The sequence below is a fragment of the Thermobia domestica genome, chromosome 12, assembly GCF_964235325.1.
Source record: "Thermobia domestica chromosome 12, izTheDome1.hap1.1, whole genome shotgun sequence".
Lineage (NCBI taxonomy): Eukaryota > Metazoa > Arthropoda > Insecta > Zygentoma > Lepismatidae > Thermobia > Thermobia domestica.
In genome coordinates, this window is record NC_137465.1 from 2,623,690 (window position 1) to 2,650,081 (window position 26,392).

Genomic DNA, 26,392 nt, shown 5'->3' on the forward strand with positions numbered 1-26,392 from the left:
CCTTCGCAAATCCGTCACTACTGGTAATTAGTAATAACAACGATTTAAAAACGATAAAGGAAGTCGGCCAGGATTCACAGTACACGCACTACCTCTACATTCACAGATGGAATTAAGAAAAACTTTTGTCAAAATGCTTGAATTCGGTGTTGAATCCTGGACTTCCCGATAGAAGCGCAAACGCTAACTACTCACTCATGGTTGTTGTGCAGTTTTGCTTAACTTAAATATATTCTCTCTCTCTATGGCTTATGGAATCCGAAGGTTCAATGTCGCGTTCACAAAAGCTCCCCACTGACTTCTATCCTTAGCCAACTGGATCCAGTTTTTACTTTGTATTCCTATTTCTGTGAGATCCATCTTAATATTGTCCTCCCATGTACCCCTAGGTTTTCCTAATGGACGTTTTCCGATTCGATTTCCAGTTAAAACTTTGAAAGCGTTCCTACCTTCTTCCATTCTGGCTGCATGACCTGCCCACCTGAGCCTCCTAGACTTGATGACCGTAACGATGTTTAGTAAACCGTATAAATTATGCAGTTCTTCGTTATGAAGTTTCCCCCATTCCCGTTCCTCTTGTGTCCGAATATTCGTCTCAGGATTTTATTTTCAAATACTTTCAGTCTGCGTTCTTCCCTCATCGCAAGCTACCATGTTTCACAACCATACAGAACAGCAGGCATGATTATCGTTTTATATATTTTAAGCTTTAAATTCCTCGACAGAATTCGCGACGACAAAATACTTTGAACTGAATAACAACACGAATTTCCTGATTTCAGTCGACATTTAATTTCTTTGTGGATATGATTTTGGTCTGGTAATATTGATCCTAGATATTTGAAACAATCCACTTTGTCGAAAGTATTATTTGATATTTTAACGCATCCAATTTGCCGTATTACGATCCCGATGAACTTCCATGTATTTCGTTTTCTCTGCATTTACTTTTAAACCAATGTCCTGCAAGCGTTTAGTAAGGCCTATGTATTTCTTTCTATTGTTCTTCTATCATCCCCTATTAAATTTACATCATCAGCATGCGTCATAACCTGGTGAATACCATTCAGCTCTAGGGCCTGGCTGCTATCTTTAATTTTCCTTATAGCATACTCCGGAACAATGCTGAATGATAATGGCGAAAACGCATCTCCTTGTTTCAGACCATTCTCGACGTTGAAGCTCATGGACAAGAATTTTGCTACTCGGACTTTACTCTGGGATTAATTTAAACACATTTTAATTAATCTAACTAGCTTTTCGGTATTCCGAATTCTGTAAGAATTGTACAATACTTCCCTCCTATCCGAGTCGTAAACATTTTTTAAAATCAATAAACAGCTGATGTACTGGGTAATATATTCCCATTTCTTTTCGAGTATTTATCGAATAGTAAATATGTGGTCGATAGTTGATCGATTTCCCTAAATCCACACTGATAATCTCCAATAATTTCATTTGCGTATGGAATCAATCTTGTTAATATAATGTTAAGAGAAATGCCTCGGTAATTATTACAATCAGTTTTGTCTCCTTTCTTGTGAACTGAAACAGTGATTGATTCTTTCCACTCTTCTTAAATGTATTCCATAGGGTTATATACATATATATATATATATACAAAAGAGTTGAATTCCTGTTGTTAAAAATTCAGAAACCTTCAGGACTGGATAAACCGTGATGGTGGTTATAAGCCTAGGAAACCACACGATCAGATGAACGGTCTACTACGCATATGATCCATGAACAGAAAATTCGATACTTGCCCGATTCTAAACAAGCTTAAGGAACAGTCAGTGCAATATAGAATTCGGAATTTTACCGATTTTGCAGATTCCAAGCACCTGATAGGTGGTAACAGATTATTACGTATGTGATCAATGAATGAAAAATTTGTTTGAAATATCCATACAATGTATATGAAAGTTAAAACTTAAAAGTTTCAAGAATGTGCAGAACCACCCGAAACCAAGCTCTTGATGTACAGCCTTTAAGATTATCATATAAATGTATTTCTCTCATGTTTTATTTTATTTTGTTTCAAAAAGAAGGCGTGTGATATTTTGAAGTAAAATTACTACATACAATTTTGCTAGTTATTTGTGTATCACTTTTAAAATAAAAGTACTTACTTGTGTGTATAAGAGGTTAAAAAATTATTACATCTATTGGTTAATCCTTAGGAATTCACAATGTAAATATGTTAAGAATTTTAAAAAAATATTATCGAAATTCATGGTTTATTTTAGGTTTTATATTATTACCTACATCAACCACTAATTAAATGAGTTTTTGTGCTGTAGAGAAGCGAAACAAAGTCTGCTTTATCAATTTAAAGCAAAATTTTGAAAAAAGCTCAAAATTTCCCAAGCAAAAATGCGAAGCAGAAAAAAAACCAAGTTTTTTTTTTCCAAAAAAGCCGTTTTTCCCGAGCCCTTGCATCTCTATTAATAACAGAAACATTATCAGAGGAAATTCACTTTTGAACATGTCTGTACAATGGCGTTAACACTAACTACAATCCTTACTCACATAATTATGCCGTAGCCAGTAGTTAAACAAAAGTTGAGTAAATACTTAAAATAAAAATAAAATAACATAAAAAAATAAAAAAATCTAGAAACAAGACAATTATCAATAAATTGTGTTATTCTTTCATACAAAACTTTCAAACAAACAAGAACTGCAATATGGTTAAGATGAGGTTACTACTTACCTTAATGAGCCTTAAAATACGGAAGAGTGTTGCAGAGCCAATGATAAGAATGTTGCAGAGCCAATGATATATTTGAGAGATGTGTGAAGAGGAAGAATAAAAATAAAAATGTAAAGATATATTGTATGTGCTTATCTGGCTATACTGCTTGAGGATAACTTTTGTACATGCAACCTATTTTTAGATATATAAAGGATGATAAAATGAAACCCCTTCGGCATCGCATCCCTAGTACAAACAGTTGATGATATAGGATTATAGTGTTGTAGGGGTATGTATTCTTATGGTGTTAGTGCAGTAATGAATGTGAAATGTTTTCTGCCTTTCCAGATGACATTGTCTATTCCAAATCCCTCCAAGTCGGATCATTGAGCAGTAATCCAGGTTCTGAATGCAGAGGAATGCGAACCGCTTGAGGTGAAGAAGAATTTGTCTGGATGTGCATATGTATTGAAACGACCGTTACAGATTGTTCACGAACATTTCCCACAGATCGAACAACAACACGCGTTCCCGACCGGGAAGACGGGGAAAACAACTATTAATAATTTTTCTTAAATTAAATTGATCACGCATTCAAGTTGATAAAAGTGGCATTCTTCAATCACTATATATCTTCATGCATACAGTGAATGTTTTTACTTGACATCAGACTTTAAGATCTGCATATTTCGATTTATAGTTATACGAAACCGAAGTACACATAAGAAGCTAACGAAGGACAATTTGCAGCTTTCAACTAAGAAGTTGAACTCTATTATTTATCTGTCCAATATCAGTAAATAGAATACTACAGGATTATACAGTAAAACCTGCCTTCAACAGACCCTTTATTAAACGGAAAACTGTCTTAAACGGAAATATTTCAAGGCCCAATAAATTGTGGAATACAAAACGTGTAAAAGTCTCTTCATTAAGCGGAAACTGTGTTATGCGGACAACGGAAAGCAAAATAAATCTTTAGCTGAAAATTCTGAGTTCCGGACTAAGGAAAATGTTTAGACATTCTGCGAGAGAGTAAACATATACATTACACTGTACGCGATAAAGTCTTCGTTCTTTTGTTAAATCTTTCTAACAATGTTGACCTTCCCCAACCACTACTCATATTCAGCCTCACAATCTGCTCTTAATCCCCCACCTTAATCAAGAATCATACGGAAAGTCCGAAAAGAGAACACGAGGTGGAGGAAGAAAAGGAATACTGTACCGAGTTCAACGAAGAGTGTAGAATAAAGACGTATCAAGATGCTCTCAGAAGTTTAAAGGAATTACAACAATTTGCCTAACGAAAAAATGACTCTGATTTACTTAGTGTAGTTTCGCAGGCTAAAGTGTGTGCGGAAAGTCGAGCAGCCAAGCAGTAATGTATACAGAAAATCTGCTTGACTACTGAAGAAGAAGAAGAAGAAGAAAAGAGAAAGAACATGGACATAGCATTTGAATTCATTTTAAATTTTTTTGTGTGCAGAAGAAAGAAGTACGTAATTGAAGGAAGTACGTACAGCAATATACTTTCTCAATATATGTCTGTTATAAGCATTTTTTTTTTAAAGGCAAGGTCTACTTCCATTAAGCGGAAACCTGGCTTTAACGGAAATTTTTGCGAGTCCCATGTTTCATTGTATTATTTCGTCACTAAAGTGTGATATAAATTTCCAGCAGGAATTTTGAAGCCACCGGGGAAGACACTGGATTGTTGAAACTGTTGAGAGATTTTATAAAGTACGGCGCACTCACAGTTAATTTTTTTCCTAAACACTAATATATGACAATTTTATTCCTTGAGTAATAATTAGCTTATTTTATAACAGCTGTAATTAATTTTGTTGATCTAATTCTAAATTAAACGATTTATTAAAATGTAAACAGAGCATAAAACATTGGCAGTCTACATAGAAGAGTCAACGCAGTGTGAGGAAAGAGCAGCGAGAAACCCACAAAGATGCTTCGAATTCACGCTTCTAATATCAGAAATTCTGTTATCCTATGGGTATTCAATGCATCCTAAAGGCCAGATTTAATAGTAGACATTATTTGCATTAGTTTTACTATCGCGGCGAAAAATCCATTGATTTTTTACGCAAATCTTTAATATACATTTACAACATAAGTAATGAATTGTCTCATAATTTCCTTTGTTATGCCTCAAATGAACATTTAATAGATTTGTTCCATGATTTTTGTTCTAAGCAGTACCTAGAAAATTTGACTAAGTACAAACCCTAAGATTTGTGGTCTATAGCTTAGGAACCAAAAACCTGCATACTAAGCTTGTCAAAGTCTACTACCATGCCAAGTTTTGCAAGAGCTGTCAGGGATGTTTAGTTGTTAGGAGATGGCGGTATCAGTGTATAAACTACTTTATATTAACATTCTACTGTAAGTATACACTGATAAAATATATTAGTATAAAGCTCACATTATTTCTTCCTTGTTACAACTAAAGTTATTACAATCAACAAGTTTGTCAAACGCATCAGTTTCATCGATCACCTACAATAAATAGTATCTTTGTATTTTTTTAATTAAAAAAAAAATCAATATAAGGATGAAAAATCCCTACAGGGTTGTGATGATCAAATCAGCTTGCTTAATTCATGAGACGCACGTTCTTATATACGAACTGAAATGGGATCCATAAACTATTTTGGGATCAGTTAATTTTGTTTTCTTATATAACTATGGGTAACAAGACGGCGCATCCCTCTTCCCTTACTTTTTCTGTCACTATCATACAGGCCACTTGAAGGTGAGACAGAGGTGGGAAAGAGCCTGTTTCATGGGAGGTAAGCACACATCGTGATTTGTGCACCCGGCACCTGCACAGCAATCAAGTCTCCCCTATTCTTTCCAAACTACAGCAGCATTTGAGTCCCATGTAAATAATAAATGCATACACATATTTCCAACGTCGCTGTTGCACAAGGATGCTAAGCAGATCATCCTTCTCAATTAGTCATGTTTCCGAGTGTAAAATAGCGACAGTAATCGGTATTTTATTAAGAAATAAAGAATAATATCAACATTCAAAAGGATTCATATTATTGTAATAATAACAACAATAATAATACTAAAAAGTTACCTTTATGGTCATCCAATCTTTCCTGTGTCGTTGTCATCAGTTTAGCTGTTTCGGCCTTCGACATCCACGACTCAACCTGTATCAGACAAACAAGTAATTATTTAACAACAAATAATGAGGCTTCTAGTGATACATGAGCAGACTTTTAATTCTAGTATTTCAAGTAGTACGTCTGTCACTGTAGAGTGTGTGTTACTATTACGAGAAATCAAACTGTAACACACATAATTTGCTACTTAACAGTGTATACAAGGTGCGTTAGAAAAGTAATGAGGCATCTTCTTTTAGCGATGAATTTCATTATTTTCACAAATCAACGTTATGCCCTTCAAAAGAGTCCCCTTGGGCAGCTACAGACCGATGGGGGCGTTGATTTCAGGTTTCATAGCAGTGCTGGAAGATTTCTGCTGGAATACCTTTCCGCTCATTTGTTACGCTCTTTTGGATATTATCCGAAATATCAAAATGGCGCCCTTTCAGGTGGTTTCTGAGCAGGGGAAATACAAATAATCACATGGAACGAGATCCGGCGACTAGAAGAAGGGGGCTCAACAACCACAGTCAGTCACTGATGGAGACTGTTCAGTCGTGAGGTTCTTTGGAGATTCTCATGTCCAAATCCTGTGTTAAAGTTTGATGGATGGTCAACACATTCAAACTTAACTCACTACTTATCATTCTCATCGTGAATCGTTGGGGACTTTCATTGTCATCCATTTTTAGGTGAAGGTCTTTCCGCATGAGGTTTTTCTTTTATTTTGTTCTACGCCTTTAAAAAAGGACTTGTGCCATCTGAACACTTGTGTCTTGGAATGTTCTTCATAAGCCGTTTGTAACTTTTCATAAATCACAGTAGCGGATTCGCCGAGCTTTACACAAAATTTAAAGGCCCAAAGTTGCTTAAACTTTTCCTGGTCCATTTTCATAACCTCACAAACACAATTTCACTGCAGGTGCTCTCAACAATCATGTAGCAAGTTCAAACTTGTACTGAGTCAACGACAAGTGTTCACTTAACTGCCGTGTAGAAAAATGAAATGAAATCTTTAAGTTTTACGTCCCACGGATATGCCGGTTAGGCTACAGGAGACGGTGATGATGAGAAATGAATGAAATGGTGGAATGAAGAAAGTGGGAGGAAACGGGAGCACCCCGAGAAAACCCACGCACACGGTGTTTGTCCACCACAAAGTCAACACGGCGCGAGCTGGGATCGAACCAAGGACCCCAAGCACCGGAGATGAACGCTCTACCACTGAGCCACTGCGTCCCCAACTGCCGTGTAAAGATGGAGCCAGCAGCGTCATTGGTTCGTGCAGTGTTGCCAATCTCAATACTTTTCTAACACACATCACATTTTTAACAGAGCATAAAAAGTAAATAAATAGTCTGTTCAAACAGAATAAAAGCTATCAAGTCAATCAAGTTGGCAATAAACGACATCACAATTACTTTTTTTTTAATTTTTCTCGAAAACTACTCATGTGAATTAATCTTCAAGGATATCACCTTCTTCAGCTCAATGTCTTTCCGTTACTATAGAACCTTAAATCAAGTGAGCGCTTCTTCTCTGGAAATCTACACAAATTCTTACATCAGACATAACCTTATGATTTCTCATCCATTTTCAGGAAAACAACATATCAGGCAAAATAAAATAACTGAATAATCAGCATGCAATGTAGCGTCAGTATCTCAATTCTTCCGACCAGACATTTAACATTTTTTGACTAATTAGGTAATTGAACCCTTAACATATGAAGTATTTTTCCTTTTTACCTGCATTCGTAGAAGATCTCTTCTGTGTCCTTTGGGCTCCTCACGCAGTAAAGGAACAAGAATCCCGAGGCAAGACTCGTATTTCTGAAGGGCAATGGTAAATTGGCCTTCAGCCAGGTATTGGTCTGCAGTATAGCCTATTTCCAGCGCCGATGGCATATTTGGAGTCATTGCAGAGAGTCGACCTAAACAACAAAACATGATATTTAAAATATAAATTTATACTATCATGTTATATTGCGTAATTATATGATTTTGAAAGGATACGTAAAACTTGTATTTTTATATTTTATTTGACATAACTTGAAAATCACTAGACTTTAAATTATAAATTAGAATATATGTATACGAATTTCATTGAGTTTCATACTAAAACATTTTTTGTAATAGGCCCAAAAAATTACTTCTTGTATATCACTATACCGCTCACGGAAGACGAGGTTGACCGATTTATAGTCACTGTTCCATTAGTGATAGTTATTTCATTTCCATAAATAACTTTAGATGATTTTTTGGGGGGTTCCTTGGCATTTTACATGATGTATCGGTTAAAAATAACTTACCGTGGCCCCGTATATTTCAACTTTTTTGGATTTAAAATGTAGATTTGGATGAGCTGTGTCCAATGATACTACTTTTGATTTCTGGTGCTGCCCGCTTCAAGGTCAAATTAGGGTCAAAAATAAAAAGTGAGACCATTTGAACAATGCGGAACAGTGACCGACTGGGACGAAATGGGTGTCATTCGATTCATATTCACACGTACATGAATAGTTGATATGCCATTTTCCCTAAAATTCAATTTTTATCCGAAAAATTAACGAAAACAAAAGAGCTAAAATTCCAGATTTTAGTTAATTTTCGAGGTCAAAATAGAATTTTCGGGAAATGGCATACCAATTATTGGTCTTGAAAGTAACTAACTAACTAACGCTATGGCTTATGGAACCCAGAGGTTCAATGCCGTGTTCACAAAAGCTCTTCACTGACTTCTATCCTTAGCCAACTGAATCCAAATACTTTGTATTCCTATTTCTGCGAGATCCATCTTAATATTGTTCTACCATCTGCGCCTAGGTCTTCCTAATGGTCGTTTTCTGATTGGATTTCCAGTTAAAACTTTGAAAGCGTTTTTACTTTCTTCCATCCTGCTTACATGACCTGCCAATCTGAGCCTGCTAGATTTGATGATCTTAACAATGTTTGGTAAACCGTATAAATTATGTAGTTTCTCGTTTGAAGATGCCGCCAGTCCTCATTCCCATTCCTCTTGGGTCCGAGTATTCATCTCTTGATCTTGATGACCTTGAAGGTAATGAAGTCTTAACTCCATGTAAGAAGTTTCATGACGAGTCTCTTGTCATCTAATTACAAATTCGTAATATTTCTTTATCTCTTCTCTTATATTCTTATAAAATGAATATCTACGTTTCCATTTTTCATTTCGCTATTTTTGAACTTGCGATTCTTGTTTTCTTTTTTAATGCCCAAAATACAGAGTTCATTCTTTTTGTCATACAACTCAATATATTCTTCCATCACCTCAAGCTGCATTTTGCTCGTTACACATTTCCATATTTACTTTATATATTGTTGTAGAAGTCTTTTCTGGGCACTTTTCTATTTGTATTGGTGGCTATGCGGTTAGAGTTAGAGCCTTTGGCGTGGGACACCCTGGTTCGATTGACGGCGGGAGCTCATGTGGTTAAACTGTAGGTCCACGTCTCATATAGCTTCGCTGCTGAACGGGACGCTAAACTTAAATCAAATCTATTTGAACTGAATTTACTTCCATATATATTATTCAAATTTCTCTCTTTTCTCTTGTCAAATTTAGGTCTATTGTATATTTGTCCATCATTGCTGATTTCCCTTCTTAATTCGCATACAACTTTCTACACATTATTTTACATTCTTCAATAGAATTTTGTTTCCATACATTCCTTTCTCTAGATCTTTCAAAGATTCTTCTATAACCCATGTTTCTTAGCTGTGCTACCTTCCTAATACCATATCTTCCCCCGCAAGGTTCAAAATGATTCCACAAATACTTATTCCCTGTGTTTATTTCCTCTCAACCCATAGGCATACTTCTAAAAATTCCAAACAAATCTGTTTTTATTCTCCATCTTTAAACTTCTTAGTATCTCACCTCCTTCCTAAATAGCTATATTTTTCAGTGGGATTCTACCTCAGTCAGCACAGGATTGTCATCTGAAACTTCTGTGGAAAAAAATGAAATCTTTTAAGTTTTACGTCCCACGGTTATGCCGGCTAGGCTAAAGGAGACGGTGAGGAAATGAAATGAAATTTTTGAGTTTTACGTCCCACAGTTATGCCGGTTAGGTTAAAGGAGACGGTGATGATGAGAGATGAATGAAATGGTGGAATGAAGAAAGTGGGAAGAAACAGGAGAACCCCGAGAAAACCCACGCACACGTTATTTGTCCACCAGAAAGTTCACTTGGCGGGAGCAGGGTTTGAACCGCTAAAGGAGACGGTGATGATAAGAAATAAAAGACATGGTGGAATGAAGAAACTGAGAGGAAACGGGAGAACCCCGAGAAAACTTACGCACACGGTGTTTGTCCACCACAAAGTTCACTTGGTGCGAGCTCAGATCGAACCAAGGACCCCATGCACCACAGGTGAACGCTTTGCCTGCCAACTTTTTGTTTTTATCATTAGTGTTCAATATCTTTGTCTTGACAGCAACTATATCATTTAATACTATCCATTAATTGCAGTCTTTCTCCACCTCTTTTGTTTTACTTCCATCATATCACAACATTCAGGAGACAATTCTTTCTCAGAAGTCAAGTTTTCTATAAATATATACACTACTTAATACATTTACTTAACAAGAAATATAATGTGTTCCTCCTATTTCTTTACGTCTTCCATATAAGTGCTTTCATTTATTTCCTCTTCTACAAAGTTTCAAGGGGACGGGTCCCCCTGTCCCCACCATCAGAGACGTCCGTGAAACGAATAGAGTCACTGAAATTCAATAAAGTTACGCACATGACAGGCGTAGAAATTTCTACGTACGAAGATTCAATTGGTTATTTTTTTTTTTAATTATTATTATCAATTTTCACCTGACAATGTGCTTTCGATTCTGTAGAATAACAAATATTTAAATTAAACAAAGTTCTTGACTGTTCTTAAATATATGGACGTATAGAAATAAATAAAATAGAAGCAAAAGAACAATAACTCCATTTATTTACCAAATACTACACACATTCATCTCAGATTCTATGCGACAAGCTTAAAACTCACCGCATCGTAATAAATTCCTATCTATCAGCTAGGAAGAAGACGGGAACAATGTCATAGAAACTTCAGCACAATATAACTCGTATATAGTAACAAATTATTTTTAAATCTTGCCCATCTTTAACAAGAGTGGTTGTCCACAGAAAAATAAGTATAAGAAAAAAAAAAAAAAAAAAAAGGTAAGAACTTTAGAATAATCAAAAAGAATTGGGATCTTTTCACATTAGTGACTATATTGCAACGAAATTATTGTAGCATGAAGATTATTACTTAAGATTCAATTTTAACAGACATTTGGCATGAGTAACTTTTGTACGAGCTCTATGTCAATAATCTCTACAATTGAACAAACTATAGGTTATAAATATGTTATATTTAACCCAGGGGTAAAAGTGGATTTGAAAACGTAGGGGGACGCATGACGACACGCCGTCACCGTGCCTATTTTTACCCATTGTAATTTTTTAGGAAGTGGGAGGATGGCGTTCCCTCGCGATCCCCCTTCAATTTTACCCCCCTGATTTAACCCAATAAACATCTCATGAGTTTTTTTTTTTAAAAAAATAAAGAACATCTAATTCATTTTTAGTGAAACAGGATACAAAACTACACGTCAGCGTAAGTTCTTCGTAATGATTCAATAATCCATCTATTTATAATTTTATTTAGAACCCTTTCTATCCAATCCGACAGTACAAGCACAAGAAATTGATCGCGCTACTGGTAGTTCAATTGTAGAGAAATCTGTTCGGGAAGCGAGAACTCGGGGTTAATTTATCGGCTGTTTATCAATTAGATTCTCCTACTTTTATATCCTAAAGTTCTTGTTTCCTTTATTCTTTCTTCTATCTTATCATTTCTTTTATTCTTTATCCTTCTATCCTAAAGTTCTTGTTTGTTTTTCCTATATTACTAAAGTAACTGTCATCAGCAGGGGAAACGTGAAACATATATTTTTGAAGCGAATGACTGAGAAAAGATGGATACATTTAACATATTATCATAATTTGTGGGGTGTTTTTATTATTAGGAAACTCTTTTGTTTGTTATAATGAAATCTTGAAACTTAAATTTTACGTACTTCCATACTAAGTACTGTTCTGATTTTTTAAAACGATATGCAAACTTCATGACAATTCAATATTTAAACACAATTTCCGCTCTTGCTTATCGTTATACTGTAAAATTAGACTTAGAAATAATTATTGAACGCCTGCTGCTTATACAACCAAAACCTCACAGAAGTTTGGTTGGTTGCAGACGAATAGGCGTTCTGTTAATTTCATATCAATAGCTTTGAGCATTTGCAAAGATTTACCAAGACCAATTAAATACATGCTGGCCGAATAATATTACTTTTACGCTCTTTGTTGACATTATTCGTATTATTGTTGTTGATATTTATTTTTATTTTTCGCTTCTTCTTTTTTCCTGCTTATTAATATTTCCCTGTGTAAAATGACAAAATTATGGTGTATCTGGGAATTTATTCAATAAATAAATAACTTCTGTGCGAGCGGTCCCGGGTTCGAATCCCGGTGGGGGCACTCGGCCTAGAAAGTGTAAAAAGCTTTTTAAGACAGACATCCTGAATGAGGTTTTCCTGGGTTTTTCTCATTCACACCAGGCAAATGCCAGGATAGTACTTAACATACAGGTTCCAGGCCATTTCTTTCCTTTCCTTTCTCCGGACAGTGTGCTCGCCGAAATGAAATCTGTAAGTTTTACGTCCCATGGTTATGCTGGCTAGGCTAAAGGAGATGATGATGATGATGACAAGAAATGAATGGAATGGTGGAATTAACGAAGTGGGAGGAAACGAAAGAACCCCGAGAAAATCCACGCACACGTTGTTTGTTCACCACAATGGTTACTTGGCGCGAGCTGGGATCGAATTAGGGACTCCATGCACCAGAGGTGAACACTCTACCATTTAAGCCACCGAGTCTCCATATCGAAAAATGGTTTAAGGTGTGTAAAAATAAAGTTGGCTTGATCAATCATGTTTTAGTATTTTTTTTCTTTTCAAAACTTACGTTTCGGACATACCTCGCATATGTTAATTTTAATTTAAGCATAGTTATTAATTATTAGAAAATAAGTATCGGGTGCTAGCGATCAGAAGATCAAAAATGAAATCTCTATTTTAACGTTTCACTATTACATTTTCTTTTTTGGGCAAAGGTGTCAACAGAAAAATTAGGTTAATGAAAATGGAAAAATGGCGGAAAATGGAAGTCCGACAACCCGCGAAAACGCACTAATCTATGTTATTCAATACAAACTAACATGAGTTAGGCTTGAAAAAGAGACGCTTCGTACCAAAGGTAAGCTTTTACCACTGAGCTACTATGTCTCCAATCATAATCAAACAATTTCTATAAGTAAATAAATTGTTCTTTACAGGGAAGCATACACTTTCAAATCCAGTTACGATTAAAAATATTAATATTCAATAGCTTACATTACTAACTTATTCTACGTTAGTACATAGCAATAAGCTTACGCAGCTCATTAAATCGGATGCTTTCGTCATCTTTCATCAAGCATTCCGTAACATTCGTTGCCTCTTTATCCTGCGGCAACACAAGCTGCTTCAAGTCTTCAGCGCGACGAATGTAGTCATCCACTTTCTTCCTCAGAGCGACCTTTTTCACTGCATCACTTTCAGCTGATGTCAAAAAGAAAAAAAAAAGTTAGTTTCATGGCAGAACTTTATCACGATTGTACAAGGTATTTTTATACACTTTACTAACTTTAATCTTAAAATATCAAAACGTTAAGTTGATACAATTAACTATAACATTCTCACAGTAATATACTAATATCATTGCTGTTACTACGAAATAGTCTATATAGAAGAGACTATGAAATAATTCTTTGATAGAAACGAGAAAGGCGTAAAAGTAAATGGTCAGGATTTCAGCACTGATGACATAGCACTGATAGCTGAAAACAAAAAGGATCTGCAAGAAGTACTTTCAAACCTGAACGACCAACTGGAAAAATCATTAAAAATGAAGATAAATAAGAAAACCAAAGTGATAAAGTGCACAGGAGCAGGACAGGAAGGGGCAAAGTATGACTAGATGGAAAGAAAATCGAAGACGTTAAGACTTCTCCTATTTACGAAGTCTAATATCCTCGTACGAAAGAAGCGAAAAAGACGTAAGTTTCAGAATAGTGCAGGCTAAACAAGCATTCAATAGGAAAAGAGGACTGATAACATCAAGAAATGTGTCATTGTACGTTCGGAAACGATTTACTAAGACATTGGTATGGAGCGTGGCGCTTTACGGATCGGAGACGTGGACATTCAGAAAAACCAAATATCCAAGTTGGAAGCATTTGAAATGTGGTGTTGGTGCAGAATGCTGCGCATATCATGGATCGAAAGGGAAAAGAATGAAGACGTACTAAGGGAAGTTAATGAAGGACGACAGATCATGAAAATAAAAGGAAAAAGAAGAAACAGGATGCTTGGCCATCTTATTTGGCACTGCAATTGGATCACCGTGTTGATAGAGGGAAAGACAGAAGGAAAACCAGGAAGAGGAAGACCAGGGGTAGAATATCTAGATGCAGTTACGAAGAAGAGATTTTATCAAAGTATAAAACACTCACCCAAGGGAGAGAAAAGTTTTAATATTTCCATGTTGCTCACCAACCTATGGTTGAGGTGAACAAGAAGAAGGACGAAATAGTACTTAAAAGTCACATAGAATTCACAATATGTAGTTCTATGGGTCAGTTTACACAAACTAATTCCTTTGGAATATTTTATCTGAGTCGTTTCAAGTAAATAATTCCTGAAGAAAGCCACAGAAAAACAACATGCAAAACTGACTAACAAAATCCAATGAACCTAAATTCCTAAACTACAAATAAACAGTATTCAAGATTGCGAAAAAGCAATACGGAATTTATTAAAACCTGAACGTTTTATGAGCAAGCGAAATTTAGGTCTTGTTCCGTACAGCTGTAGATGTCAACATGTTGAAGATCCTTAATATTATACAATAAATCTATTGAAAATAATTATATCTCAACACATAAAATTCATTTAGCAGTGACAGTTCCATTCACTTAATTTTTTAAAAGCTTCTTTGAGGATAATAGTGAAGTTACAAAAATTATTATCTCCAACTATAATACATACTGAACATTTTAAAGATTTATGGGTATTCATTTTGATATTTGTTGATCTTAGCTTCTCTGTACGATTACCAGTTATGAAGCCGCGATGGTTCAGTGGTAGAGCTCTCACTTGTAGTGCTTTGGGTTCTAGGTTCGATTCTAGGACGAACACCATGAGTAGGTGGGGGGCACCTGACACCCGGTAGCTGAAAAATCGCCTTTTTTTCCATGGTCTCCTGAGAGCAAGGACTCAATTTTCCACTGTCTCACGATACGCTATGACCCACGCCCCGTCAACTCATGGTCTTTTACGACCTCCATGTTAGGGGTGTATTCATTCCCTTTTATGAGCACTTTTAAGGGGGTGTACTCGTTCCCTTTTATGAGCACTTTTAAGGGGGTGTACTCGTTCCCTTTTCCACCCCCTACGAACACATAGCAGAACATCAGACTACGTAACATAACGAACATACAGCAGAGCAAATTGAACTCGTACCCTTTTCTGAACACTTTTTCAAGGGTGTATTCATTCTCTTTTATGAGCATATTTTTCAACCCCTATTTTAACATAGGAGATAAGACATACGATTACGAACACATAGAAGAACAGATAACACATAACACTACGTAACACACAGCAGAGCAGATAACACATAAGACTCGTACCCTTTCAAGGGTGTATTCATTCTCTTTTATGAGCATATTTTTCAACCCCTATTTTAACATAGGAGATAACACATACGATTACGAACACATAGAAGAGTTGATAACACATAGCATAGCAAGGGTGTACTCGTTTTCAACCCTTATTTTAACATAGCAGAAATTATACTGAGACTATGAACACACAGCAGAGCATAAGACTACATAACACATAACAACCTCCATTTTAGGGGTGGACTCGTTCTCTTTTATGAGCATATTTTCCAACCCTTACGAACACAAAGCAGAGGTGTTATTTTAACACAGTAGAACAGATAATACATAGCACAGCTAATAAAAGAGCATGGCTTATTTTCCAACCCCTACTGAGACTATGAACACATAGCAGAGCAGATAATAAACACATCAACCTCCATTTTAGGGGTGTATTCATTCCCTTTTATGATTACCTTTCCAACCCCTATTTTACCATAGCAGAAATTACATAAGATTTTTTTCGACCCCTATTTTAAGACAATGAATACCTATGTAACATAGCGATTCGATACGCTCTTTGAACCAATTTGGATGAAACTCGGCTTATGGGGGTTTTCGACCATGCTGATTACAAATATCATACTTATTTTTACCTGGGTCTTATAGTTTATGGGGGATACGCCCTTTGTATGACAATTTTAACCGTTTTGGATGAAACTCAGCATATGGGGGTTTTCGACCATGCTGAGTACGAATATCATACTTATTTTTACCTGGGTCCTATAGTTTATGTGGCATACGCCCTTTCTATGACAATTTGAACCGATTTGGATGAAACTCAACATATAGGGGTTTTCGGACATGCTGAGTACGAATATCATACTTATTTTTACCTGGGTCTGATAGTTTATGTGTGATACGCCCTGTGTATGACACTTAAAACCTAATAACTCAAAAACGGATCCACATATTGAAATGTTGTTTCCACATTTAGTAATTGGTCATCAGGTACTACAAGTCCCAAAATAGTGGCCATCGAGGTCAAAGGTCAACATACTTAAAACCTAATAACACGAAAACTGAGCCACATATTGAGATGCTGTTTCCACATTGAGTAATAGGTCATCAGGTACCACAAGTCCCAAAATAGTGGCCATCGAGGTCAAAGGTCAACATACTTAAAACCTAATAACTCTTAAATGGATCCACATATTGAAATGTTGTTTCCACATTTAGTAATTGGTCATCAGGTACTACAAGTTCCAAAATAATGACCATCGAGGTCAAAGGTCAACATACTTAAAACCTAATAACACGAAAACTGAGCCACATATTGAGATGCTGTTTCCACATTGAGTAATAGGTCATCAGGTACCACAAGTCCCAAAATAGTGGCCATCGAGGTCAAAGGTCAACCTACTTAAAACCTAATAACATGAAAACGGGGCCACATATTGAGATGGTGTTTCCAAGTCTGGTAATTGGTCATCAGGTACTACAAGATCCAAAACATTGACCATCGAGGTCAAAGGTCAACCTACTTAAAACCTAATAACACGAAAACGGGGCCACATATTGAGATGGTGTTTCCAAGTCTGGTAATTGGTCATCAGGTACTACAAGATCCAAAACACTGACCATCGAGGTCAAAGGTCAACCTACTTAAAACCTAATAACACGAAAACGGGGCCACATATTGAGATGGTGTTTCCAAATCTAGTAATTGGTCATCAGGTACTACATGCCCCAAAATAATGACCATCAAGGTCAAAGGTCAACATACTTAAAACCTAATAACTCTTAAATGGATCCACATATTGAAATGTTGTTTCCACATTTAGTAATTGGTCATCAGGTACTACAAGTTCCAAAATAATGAACATCGAGGTCAAAGGTCAACATACCTAAAACCAAATAACTCGACAACTGAGACACATATTGAAGTGCTGTTTCCAAATCTATTAACTGGTCATCAACTACTACAAGTTCCAAAAATAGTGGTCATCGAGGTCAAAGGTCAAAATACTTAGAACCTAATAACTCAAAACTAGAGCCATATATTGAGGTGCTGTTTCCAAATCTAGTAATTGGTCATCAGGTACCACATGTCCCAAAATAATGTCCACCGAGGTCAAAGGTCAACATACTTAAAACCTAATAACTCGAAAATGGATCCACATACTCAGGTGCTGTTTCCAAATCTAGTAATTGGTCATCAGGTACCACATGTCACAAAATAATGTCCACCGAGGTCAAAGGTCAAAATACTTTTCTCTATTTTCAGTTTTAGAAAACATCACTAAACCGTTAGGAAGAATACGTTATTGGAAAAAACACTTCTTGGTGTACTATAGTGGGAACAGCCCAAATTACAGTAAAAGCATCAAACAGCGGAAATACGTGAGATATAGGTTTTCGTAAATAATTGCTATAGTTGGTAGAATACTATTTTCAGTTTTAGAAAATATCACTAAAACGTTATTGGAAAAAACACTTCTTGGTGTTCTATAGTGGGAACAGCCCCAATAATTGTTAGTTGATAGAATAAAGCAATAAAAAATGGAAAGTTCTAGTAAAATTACAATCATTAACAAAATAACTAGAAAGTACAAAAAATTCCGAATGAATGGTACAATGATAACTGCACAACTTGCGAGAACCCCTGAAGGGGAAAACCCAATTACCTGGTTGCGAAGTGGAATTGCTCAACTATTGAATATGTTGATGGAGGATGTAGATTCCCACCATCAGGTAGGGCTGACATTATGGAATCAGAATAATCCAGATAGATCGTTTTGGTTTTCATTTCGAGAAGCAGCGAATGTCGGTGAAGACTTCGTCTGGGAGGCTCTGAATCGAGTCATTCAGTCAAATGCAAAATTTATGGAACAAGATCGTTTTGTTATTGATTTTCATCATGTGGCTTTACCTATAGGCGAAGGGAGGAAAAGTCAAAATTTTTCCTCTGATGAAGAATATATGAAAAAATGCAATGGTATAGTCGTTATTAAAAATAAAGATAGTAGTTGCCTTGCTCACGCCCTTGTAGTTGCTAAAGGGCTCATTGATAACAAAGGGAATAAAAATGCGTCTCAACCCTATTATAATCAAAAAAAGAACTTTATGACTTTAGAAGCTAAATTATTGTGTAAGAGTTCTGGCGTTAATTTGATGCATGGTGGTGGCATACCTGAATTAAAACTAATTCAATCATATTTAACTGATTATACGATTACAGTGTACGAAGATTTGACGGGGGAGAAAACATTTTTCGAGGGCATCGGTGGTGAGAAGAAAATTAATTTACTCCTGATAAATAATCATTACAATGTTATTACCAATCTATGTGCTGCATTTAGTTGTTCATACTTTTGCGAAACATGCCATAAGAGATATAATATGAAAGAAAAGCATATAGGGCACTGTAAGGCATTATGCAATAAATGTAGAAAAAATCCTCCATGTAAGAAGACAGATGAAGTATTAAATTGTAATAATTGTAACAGATGTTTTTACGGTAACGAATGTATGGCGTATCATATAAAATCAGGTTTGTGCTCACAGTTAAAAGTATGTAAAATATGTCTTAAAGCGTATGTTATCAAGAAAAATAGAAATCCTCACCAGTGTGGGGAAACATTCTGTATAAACTGTGATAAAATGATGCCCCACCGTCATTTATGTTACATGCAATCACGAAAATATTCAAACGTAGGAAAATGGATGATGATATTATATGACATTGAGTGTAGGCAAGATGAAATATTCCGTGAACATGTGCCTAATTTGGTAATCACACAGCAAGTATGTTATCATTGTCTTGAGAATAGCGAGGGTAATTCATGTACTATTTGCAACAGAAAGGAAAACATTTTTTATGGTGAAGAGTGTGTTACTGATTTTCTGGAGTATTTATGCAGTAAACCATCCAATATTAATAAAGTTATATGCATTGCACATAATGCAAAAGGATATGATGCACATTTTATCCTGCGTGCAATGATATCAGCGAAACGATGGACTCCAAGCGTCATAATGAAGGGGTGTAAAATAATGAGTATTGATTGTAAATATTTAAAATTCATTGATAGTATTAATTTCTTTCCGATGGCTCTATCAAAATTATCTGATGCATTTGACATAGAAGAAACAAAAGGTTATTTCCCACACTATTTTAATACGAAAGATAATCAAAGTTATGAAGGGCCTATGCCCGACCCTAAATTCTATGGTTTTCAGTATATGAAGGAAAAAGAACAAAAACAGTTTATGAAATGGTATGAAAAATCCTCAAATCAGACATTTAATTTTAAAGAAGAATTAATTCGTTATTGTCGCATGGATGTTAACCTTCTACGGAAGGCATGTATTAAATTCGAAGTAGAATTCCAGCAAATAACTGATGTTAATCCACTAGTCGAAGCAATTAGTATAGCCTCGGCTTGTAATCTGGTATTTCGACGCAAGTTTCTCAAAGAACAGACTATAGGTATTATTCCTCATAATGGTTATCGTTGGTTAGATCAACAGTCCATCGAAGCGATTCAATGGTTGGTTTACGAACAAGAAAGATTAGGTATTACAATCAAGCACGCAGCAAATGGAAAGGAAATGGTTCTAAATGGTGTTTTAAAAGTAGATGGTCATGCACGTATAGATGAACAGATCCATGTATGGGAATATGAAGGTTGTTTCTATCACGGATGTGTTAAATGTTTTAAAGTAGGGCGTGATAAACCTATATATAATGATCCGCATACCACTCTTGAAATACGCTATGAAAACACCATTAGAAAAATTAATCATTTAAAAAACTTGGGCTACGTAGTTCATGAAATGTGGGGGTGTGAATGGAAGAATGAACTACGTAAAAATCCACAAATTGCAGAATTGGTGGCACATCACCCCCTATGTAGAAAAGATCCTATCAAACCTAGAGATGCTCTATATGGGGGTCGATGTTCCGCTGTTAAATATTACTATAAGACTGCCCCCGGGGAGGAGGTGCACTACGTGGACGTCATTTCGTTATACCCCTACTGTTGCAAGGTGAAAAAATATCCCATAGGGCACCCAAAAATCTATGTGGGTGCCGATTGTCCTGCAATAGATAAATTTGAGGGTATCGTAAAATGTACAGTACTTCCTCCCCGGGATTTGTATCACCCCGTCCTTCCGTATCGCAGCAATCATAAACTTCTGTTCCCTCTGTGTCGTAGATGCGCGGACACTCTAAATACAGAGGACTGTGAGCATAGTGATGCGGAGAGGGCCCTCACTGGGACGTGGGTGGTGGACGAAGTACGTAAAGCCCAAGAGAAAGGTTATAAAATATTAGAAATGCATGAGGTATGGGAATATAAAGTAGTGCAATATGATCCTGTTAAAAAAGAAGGTGGCTTATTTACAGATTATATAAATTTGTTCATGAAATTGAAAACAGAAGCTCATGGTTGGCCTAAATGGTGTAAAAGTGAAGAACAGAAAAATAAATATATTAAGGATTATTATGAAAGAGAAGGAGTACAACTAGACAAAGGGAAAATTGGTAATAAAAACAAAGCACGAAAAAGTATTTGCAAATTAGCACTGAATTGTTTATGGGGCAAATTTGCTCAGAATGATAATATGACGCACACACAAATTATTCGAGAACCTGCCATATTTTATGATAAATTAACCGACAGTAATGCTGAGGTAACACAGGTAATTCCAATTGATGAAGATGCATTATTATTAAATTACAAGATTTTGGATGATGCAATTATTCCGTTCAAAAATACTAATGTAATATTGGCTGCGTATACTACTATGCATGGTCGCTTAGAATTATACAGTTATTTAGAGAAGCTAGATAAAGATGTGTTATATATGGATACGGATAGTCTCATTTATATAGTAAGAGCTGGAGGCATAAAATTACCTCTTGGGGATTATTTCGGCGAGTTAAAAAATGAAATAGATAATGTAGGTCCCAATGCATATATTAATGAATTTTGTAGCGGCGGGACCAAAAATTATGCGTACGAGGTATTCGGTGGAGATATAACAAAGACCTGTTGTAAGGTGAGGGGAATTACTCTAAATAGTGAAACAATGAAAATTGTGAATTTCGAACAAATTAGAAATATGGTTCTGAATGATGCCCCTCCTGTAAGTGTGTCAAACCCTTGCAAAATTGCTCGCACAAAAGACATCAAAATTATCAGCAAAGAGGAAACGAAAACCTATCAATTGGTACACACAAAACGCAAAAGAGTTGAAGGAAGTTATGATACAGTGCCTTATGGCTTTAAGAGAAATAGACTATTGTAAAAAAGAATAAGTTGTGTAAATAGATAATTATGGATAAAAAACAACTTTTAAGTTCTTTTTACTTCATTGATAATTCCACTGATCTTTGTGTATATTTGAAATATAGTAGTGATTATAAATTTTATGTGTTTGTAAAATTACGCATTGTTAATGAATGTATTGTGTTATCAATTAATGAATGGTCCAGGTTTTTATCATATTCCATGTATATAAATGATTATTTTAGAGAAGGTGAGAATGCAACTGAATACGCACTAAGTGAGAAAACGAAAGTAATACTTGACGCTAATAATGACGATGATAATTTAATGTATATTTGTGCAAATGATGATAATAGTAGAGTTGAAATAGATTTTTCTACATGGAAAAAAATATGTTACTATTTCCCATGTATTGATGAAGCAATTTCTTCATGTTCTACACTTGCTCCTCTAATAAGTAAATATCTATATGAATGTGTTGTGAAGGGTAAATTTTCTAAAGTTACTTTTGTTGAAGATACTGTCACAGCAAATCGTATTCAACTAGAATTAGTTTCTATGTTATTGGGTGATTGATAAATATTTTATTTTTTTGAAGAAATATAAAAGAGAGAGAAAATGGAGTTTCGATATAAAAGAAATCGAATAGGGTAAATACAGTATTAGTAGAAACGATAGTTTTTAATTAAGTAGAGAGTAAAAAAAAAAGGATAATCAAATTTTAAATCGTTATTATTTTTATTTCGATGAAATCGAGGTATGTGTTGGTCTAGCATACGATGGTGGGGGAGAATTTTCTGTTATTATCATTTTACATAATTACTGTGATCGTATTCGTCTTTCACTTGATGAGTGGTATACTTTTCTATCATATTATTCAGATATTGAAAACTACTTTAACGCTGTTACAGATTCTTCATTGCCTACACAATTTTTCATTAGTGAAAATTATAAAATATCATTGTCAGATACTCTTAACGGTATTCGTCAGTGTTTTATTCAATCGTCAGATGACGATAGTAATGGTCAGGTAAATTTCAGTGATTGTACATGGCGAAAACTCCAGCTTCATTTGCCGTGCATTCAGTGGAGCATAATTACTAGTTCTCAATTATGTAAAGTTGTAAACATGCCTGAATTTACTACTACTACTACTGCTACCAATCTACCGTCTGAATCGTAATAATAATATGTTATTATATCCATAATTATTTTGTGGTGTAACAGAATATGGAGTTTCAACACCCATTTACTTGTATTATAGCTGGTCCCACTGGGTGTGGTAAATCATATTTTGTAAAAGAGTTTTTAAAACATTATGCCGAAAAATGGAAAAATATAGTATGGTGTTATGGTGAGTGGCAACCTCTGTATGAAACTCTATCCTCAGGTTGTACATTTAAAGAAGGGCTCCCCAAAATAGATGATTTTCCGGCACAAGCTGGCCCCCATCTGGTAATTATTGACGATTTAATGCGAGAGTGTGATACACGAATTGTTGACTTTTTTACTAAAGGTAGCCACCACCGAGATTTAAGTGTTATTTTTATAACACAAAATTTGTTTCATCAAGCTAAAGGTATGCGAGACATATCATTAAATTGCCATTATATAATATGTTTTAAAAACCCCAGAGACCAGGCTCAAATTAATTATCTAGCACGCCAATTATATCCTGGTAACACAAAATTTGTACAGGAAGCCTATCAGGACGCAACACAAGATCCTCATAGTTATTTGGTTTTTGATTTAAAACAGGGCACTCCAGACGAACATCGTGTTCGAACAAAAATTTTCCCCTCAGATTCTTACAATTATGTTTATGTACCGGTAAAAAAAAATAATCTCAATAACTGATATGTTTTAATACTCAATTTTAATATAATAGCTACAAAAAGAAAAAAAATGATTAGCAAAGAGAGTGCACATTTACTAAAACTTTTAGCAAAGGCGAAACCCAAAGTACGCCAAGCAATTTTACAAAATGCTGATCCCGAATTAATTCGTTCTATTTGTGAATGTTCCTATAACGTATTACAAGGAAATGTTCCGTTAAATAAAAAAGAGAAAAATAGATTAAAAAGGTATAGAAAGGAATTGAGGTATTTAGCGAAAAAGGGGCCATCATTAAAACAGAAGAAAAAACGAATAATTGTACAAAAAGGTGGGTTTCTTACTGCTTTGCTTGCACCTATTATTGGAGGTATACTATCTACTTTAATTAAATAATTATGCAGCATGCACAAAAGCTTGTTTTAATTGCACCAGAAAAATTGCACCAATATCAAACTATATCTAATTTAGATGATGAGATGAAAAATATTTTAAATAATAAAAATATGAGTGTTGAAGAAAAATGGATACGCTATAAAGAGGTGTTACAAAAATATTTACACATTGTGCAAAAACCTACTGCAACAACATCAACTAGTGTTGGTACTAAGAAGGAGGAGGAGGAGGATGAGGACGATGAAATGCTATCTACTCTTCCCGAAAATTGTCTGCGTAAAGCAAGACCTTTATTACGTAGATTAAAACAAAATTCCAACATTCATTGGGATGACAGTGGTAATGTTAATATTTATAATAAATTAATTCCTGGAGCTAATATAGTAGATCTAATAGCAGATTTTGTCAGGTATCGCAAGAAAAATATTCCCCCTACAGGTTGGGAACCCTTTGCTGTACTGTTAGCAAAATCCAATATACCTTTAGAGTATATAGGCAACCCACAACGTATAGAATATATTCGTAAGCTGACATCATCTGCCGCTGATCCAAAACAGGAAGAAGAAGAGGAGGAGGAGGAGGAGGAGCCACCACGTAAACGTAAAGTTGTCAACAGATGGTGTGATTATAAAATATGAAGAAGCTGGCCGCTATTTATTATAACCCTTCACACCCTGCCTCGTTTTCAACTGCTACTGCATTATGGAGAGCTGTGAAGAAATCTATTCCTTTACACAAAGTGCAACAGTGGGTAAAAGAACAATCGACTTATACCCTGCATAAGCCTGTACGTAAAAAGTTTCCACGTAATCCCTATTTAGTGTTCAATATCGACGATCAGTGGCAAGCGGATTTAAACGATATGCACAGTCTGCAGAAGTATAATGATGGTAATAGGTATATTTTAACAGTGATTGATTTGTTTAGTCGTTATGCCTGGGCTGTGCCTGTACGTACAAAAACTGGTGAAAACATTATAAAAGCATTTAAGCAAATATTTGCATCTACACGTCGTAGACCCATACGTCTACAAACAGATAAAGGTACAGAGTTTGTTAATAGACCATTTCAGTTATACTTAAAAAAACAAAATATTAAATTCTTCACAACACAAAACGCCGATATTAAAGCAAGTGTGGTGGAACGTTTTAATCGAACTCTTAAAGAACGAATGTGGAAATATTTTACAGCCAAGAAGACTTACCGATACATAGATGTGCTATCGAAACTTGTTCAGGCATATAATTCTAGGCCGCATAGAGCTCATCAATTACCACCCGCCAGTGTGAACCAGGACACTTTTCAACAAGTTTGGAATAAATTAATAAAACCAATGCCACATACTAACATTGCAAAATATAAAAAAGGTGATACTGTGCGCATTACTAAAGCAAAACGGCATTTTGAAAAAGGGTACAAAGAAAAGTGGACTGTAGAAATATTTAAAATAAAACAGGTGATACATAAGGAAAAGAAAGTGGTTTATATGTTGGAGGACTTAAATGGTGAAGTAATTGATGGTACATTTTACGAGGAGGAATTACAAGGAGTGCCTCTGCCTAAAGTTTATGAAATAGACGAAATTTTAGAAGTTAAAGGTAAACGTGTACTTGTTCGTTGGCGGGGATATCCCCCTTCCTTTAATTCATGGATTCCTGTGTCATATTTAAAAAACATTTAACCACAATACAATATTATAAACAACTGTTATATTTGTGTATATAGGAAAAAATAATAATAATAATGAATGATCCATACTTTAAATACTATACTCACCAAGCAGGAGGTGGTTATAACGTGTATAGAGGTGCACCATATCAAGAAGGTTATGGTATTGGAAGTTTTTTAGGTGGTTTATTTCGAAGTGTATTTCCGTTAATTAAACAAGGAGCAAAAACTGTTGGTAAAGAATTGTTACGTACAGGAATTAATGTAGCTGGAGATGTATTAGGTGATAATAGACCTATTGACGAAGCTTTAACATCACGTTGGCAAGAAGCTAAAAATAATTTAAAAACTAAAGCTCAAAATAAAATAAATCAAGTGTTGGTAGGATCTGGAAGAAGAAAACGGAGAAAAGTTCATTTTGCAAAGACGACTGGTGGTACAAAGAAAAGGAAGAGTGATATTTTTGATTAATATGGAACAGACTAGCTTTTATCTTACACTACCGAGTAACAGTTCTATGGAGTATTTTCCACAAAATACTTTGTCATGTTATACTACCAA

The 26,392-nt window shown here is 35.3% G+C and overlaps 1 protein-coding gene across 6 annotated transcripts in view; it reads right to left on the minus strand.

The window, feature by feature from the left end:
- The window catches only part of Aduk (unc-51 like kinase 3 homolog Aduk), a 92,261-nt gene that overhangs the window by 24,962 nt on the left and 40,907 nt on the right, over positions 1-26,392 (minus strand). For all 6 annotated transcript variants that reach the window (XM_081733381.1, XM_081733382.1, XM_081733383.1 and 3 more), the window contains 3 exons: positions 13,369-13,533; positions 7,581-7,765; positions 5,802-5,877 (listed from right to left, as the gene is read on the minus strand). In XM_081733381.1, the coding sequence (XP_081589507.1) occupies positions 5,802-5,877; positions 7,581-7,765; positions 13,369-13,533 (426 nt within the window). The remainder of the gene's footprint in view (positions 1-5,801; positions 5,878-7,580; positions 7,766-13,368; positions 13,534-26,392) is intronic.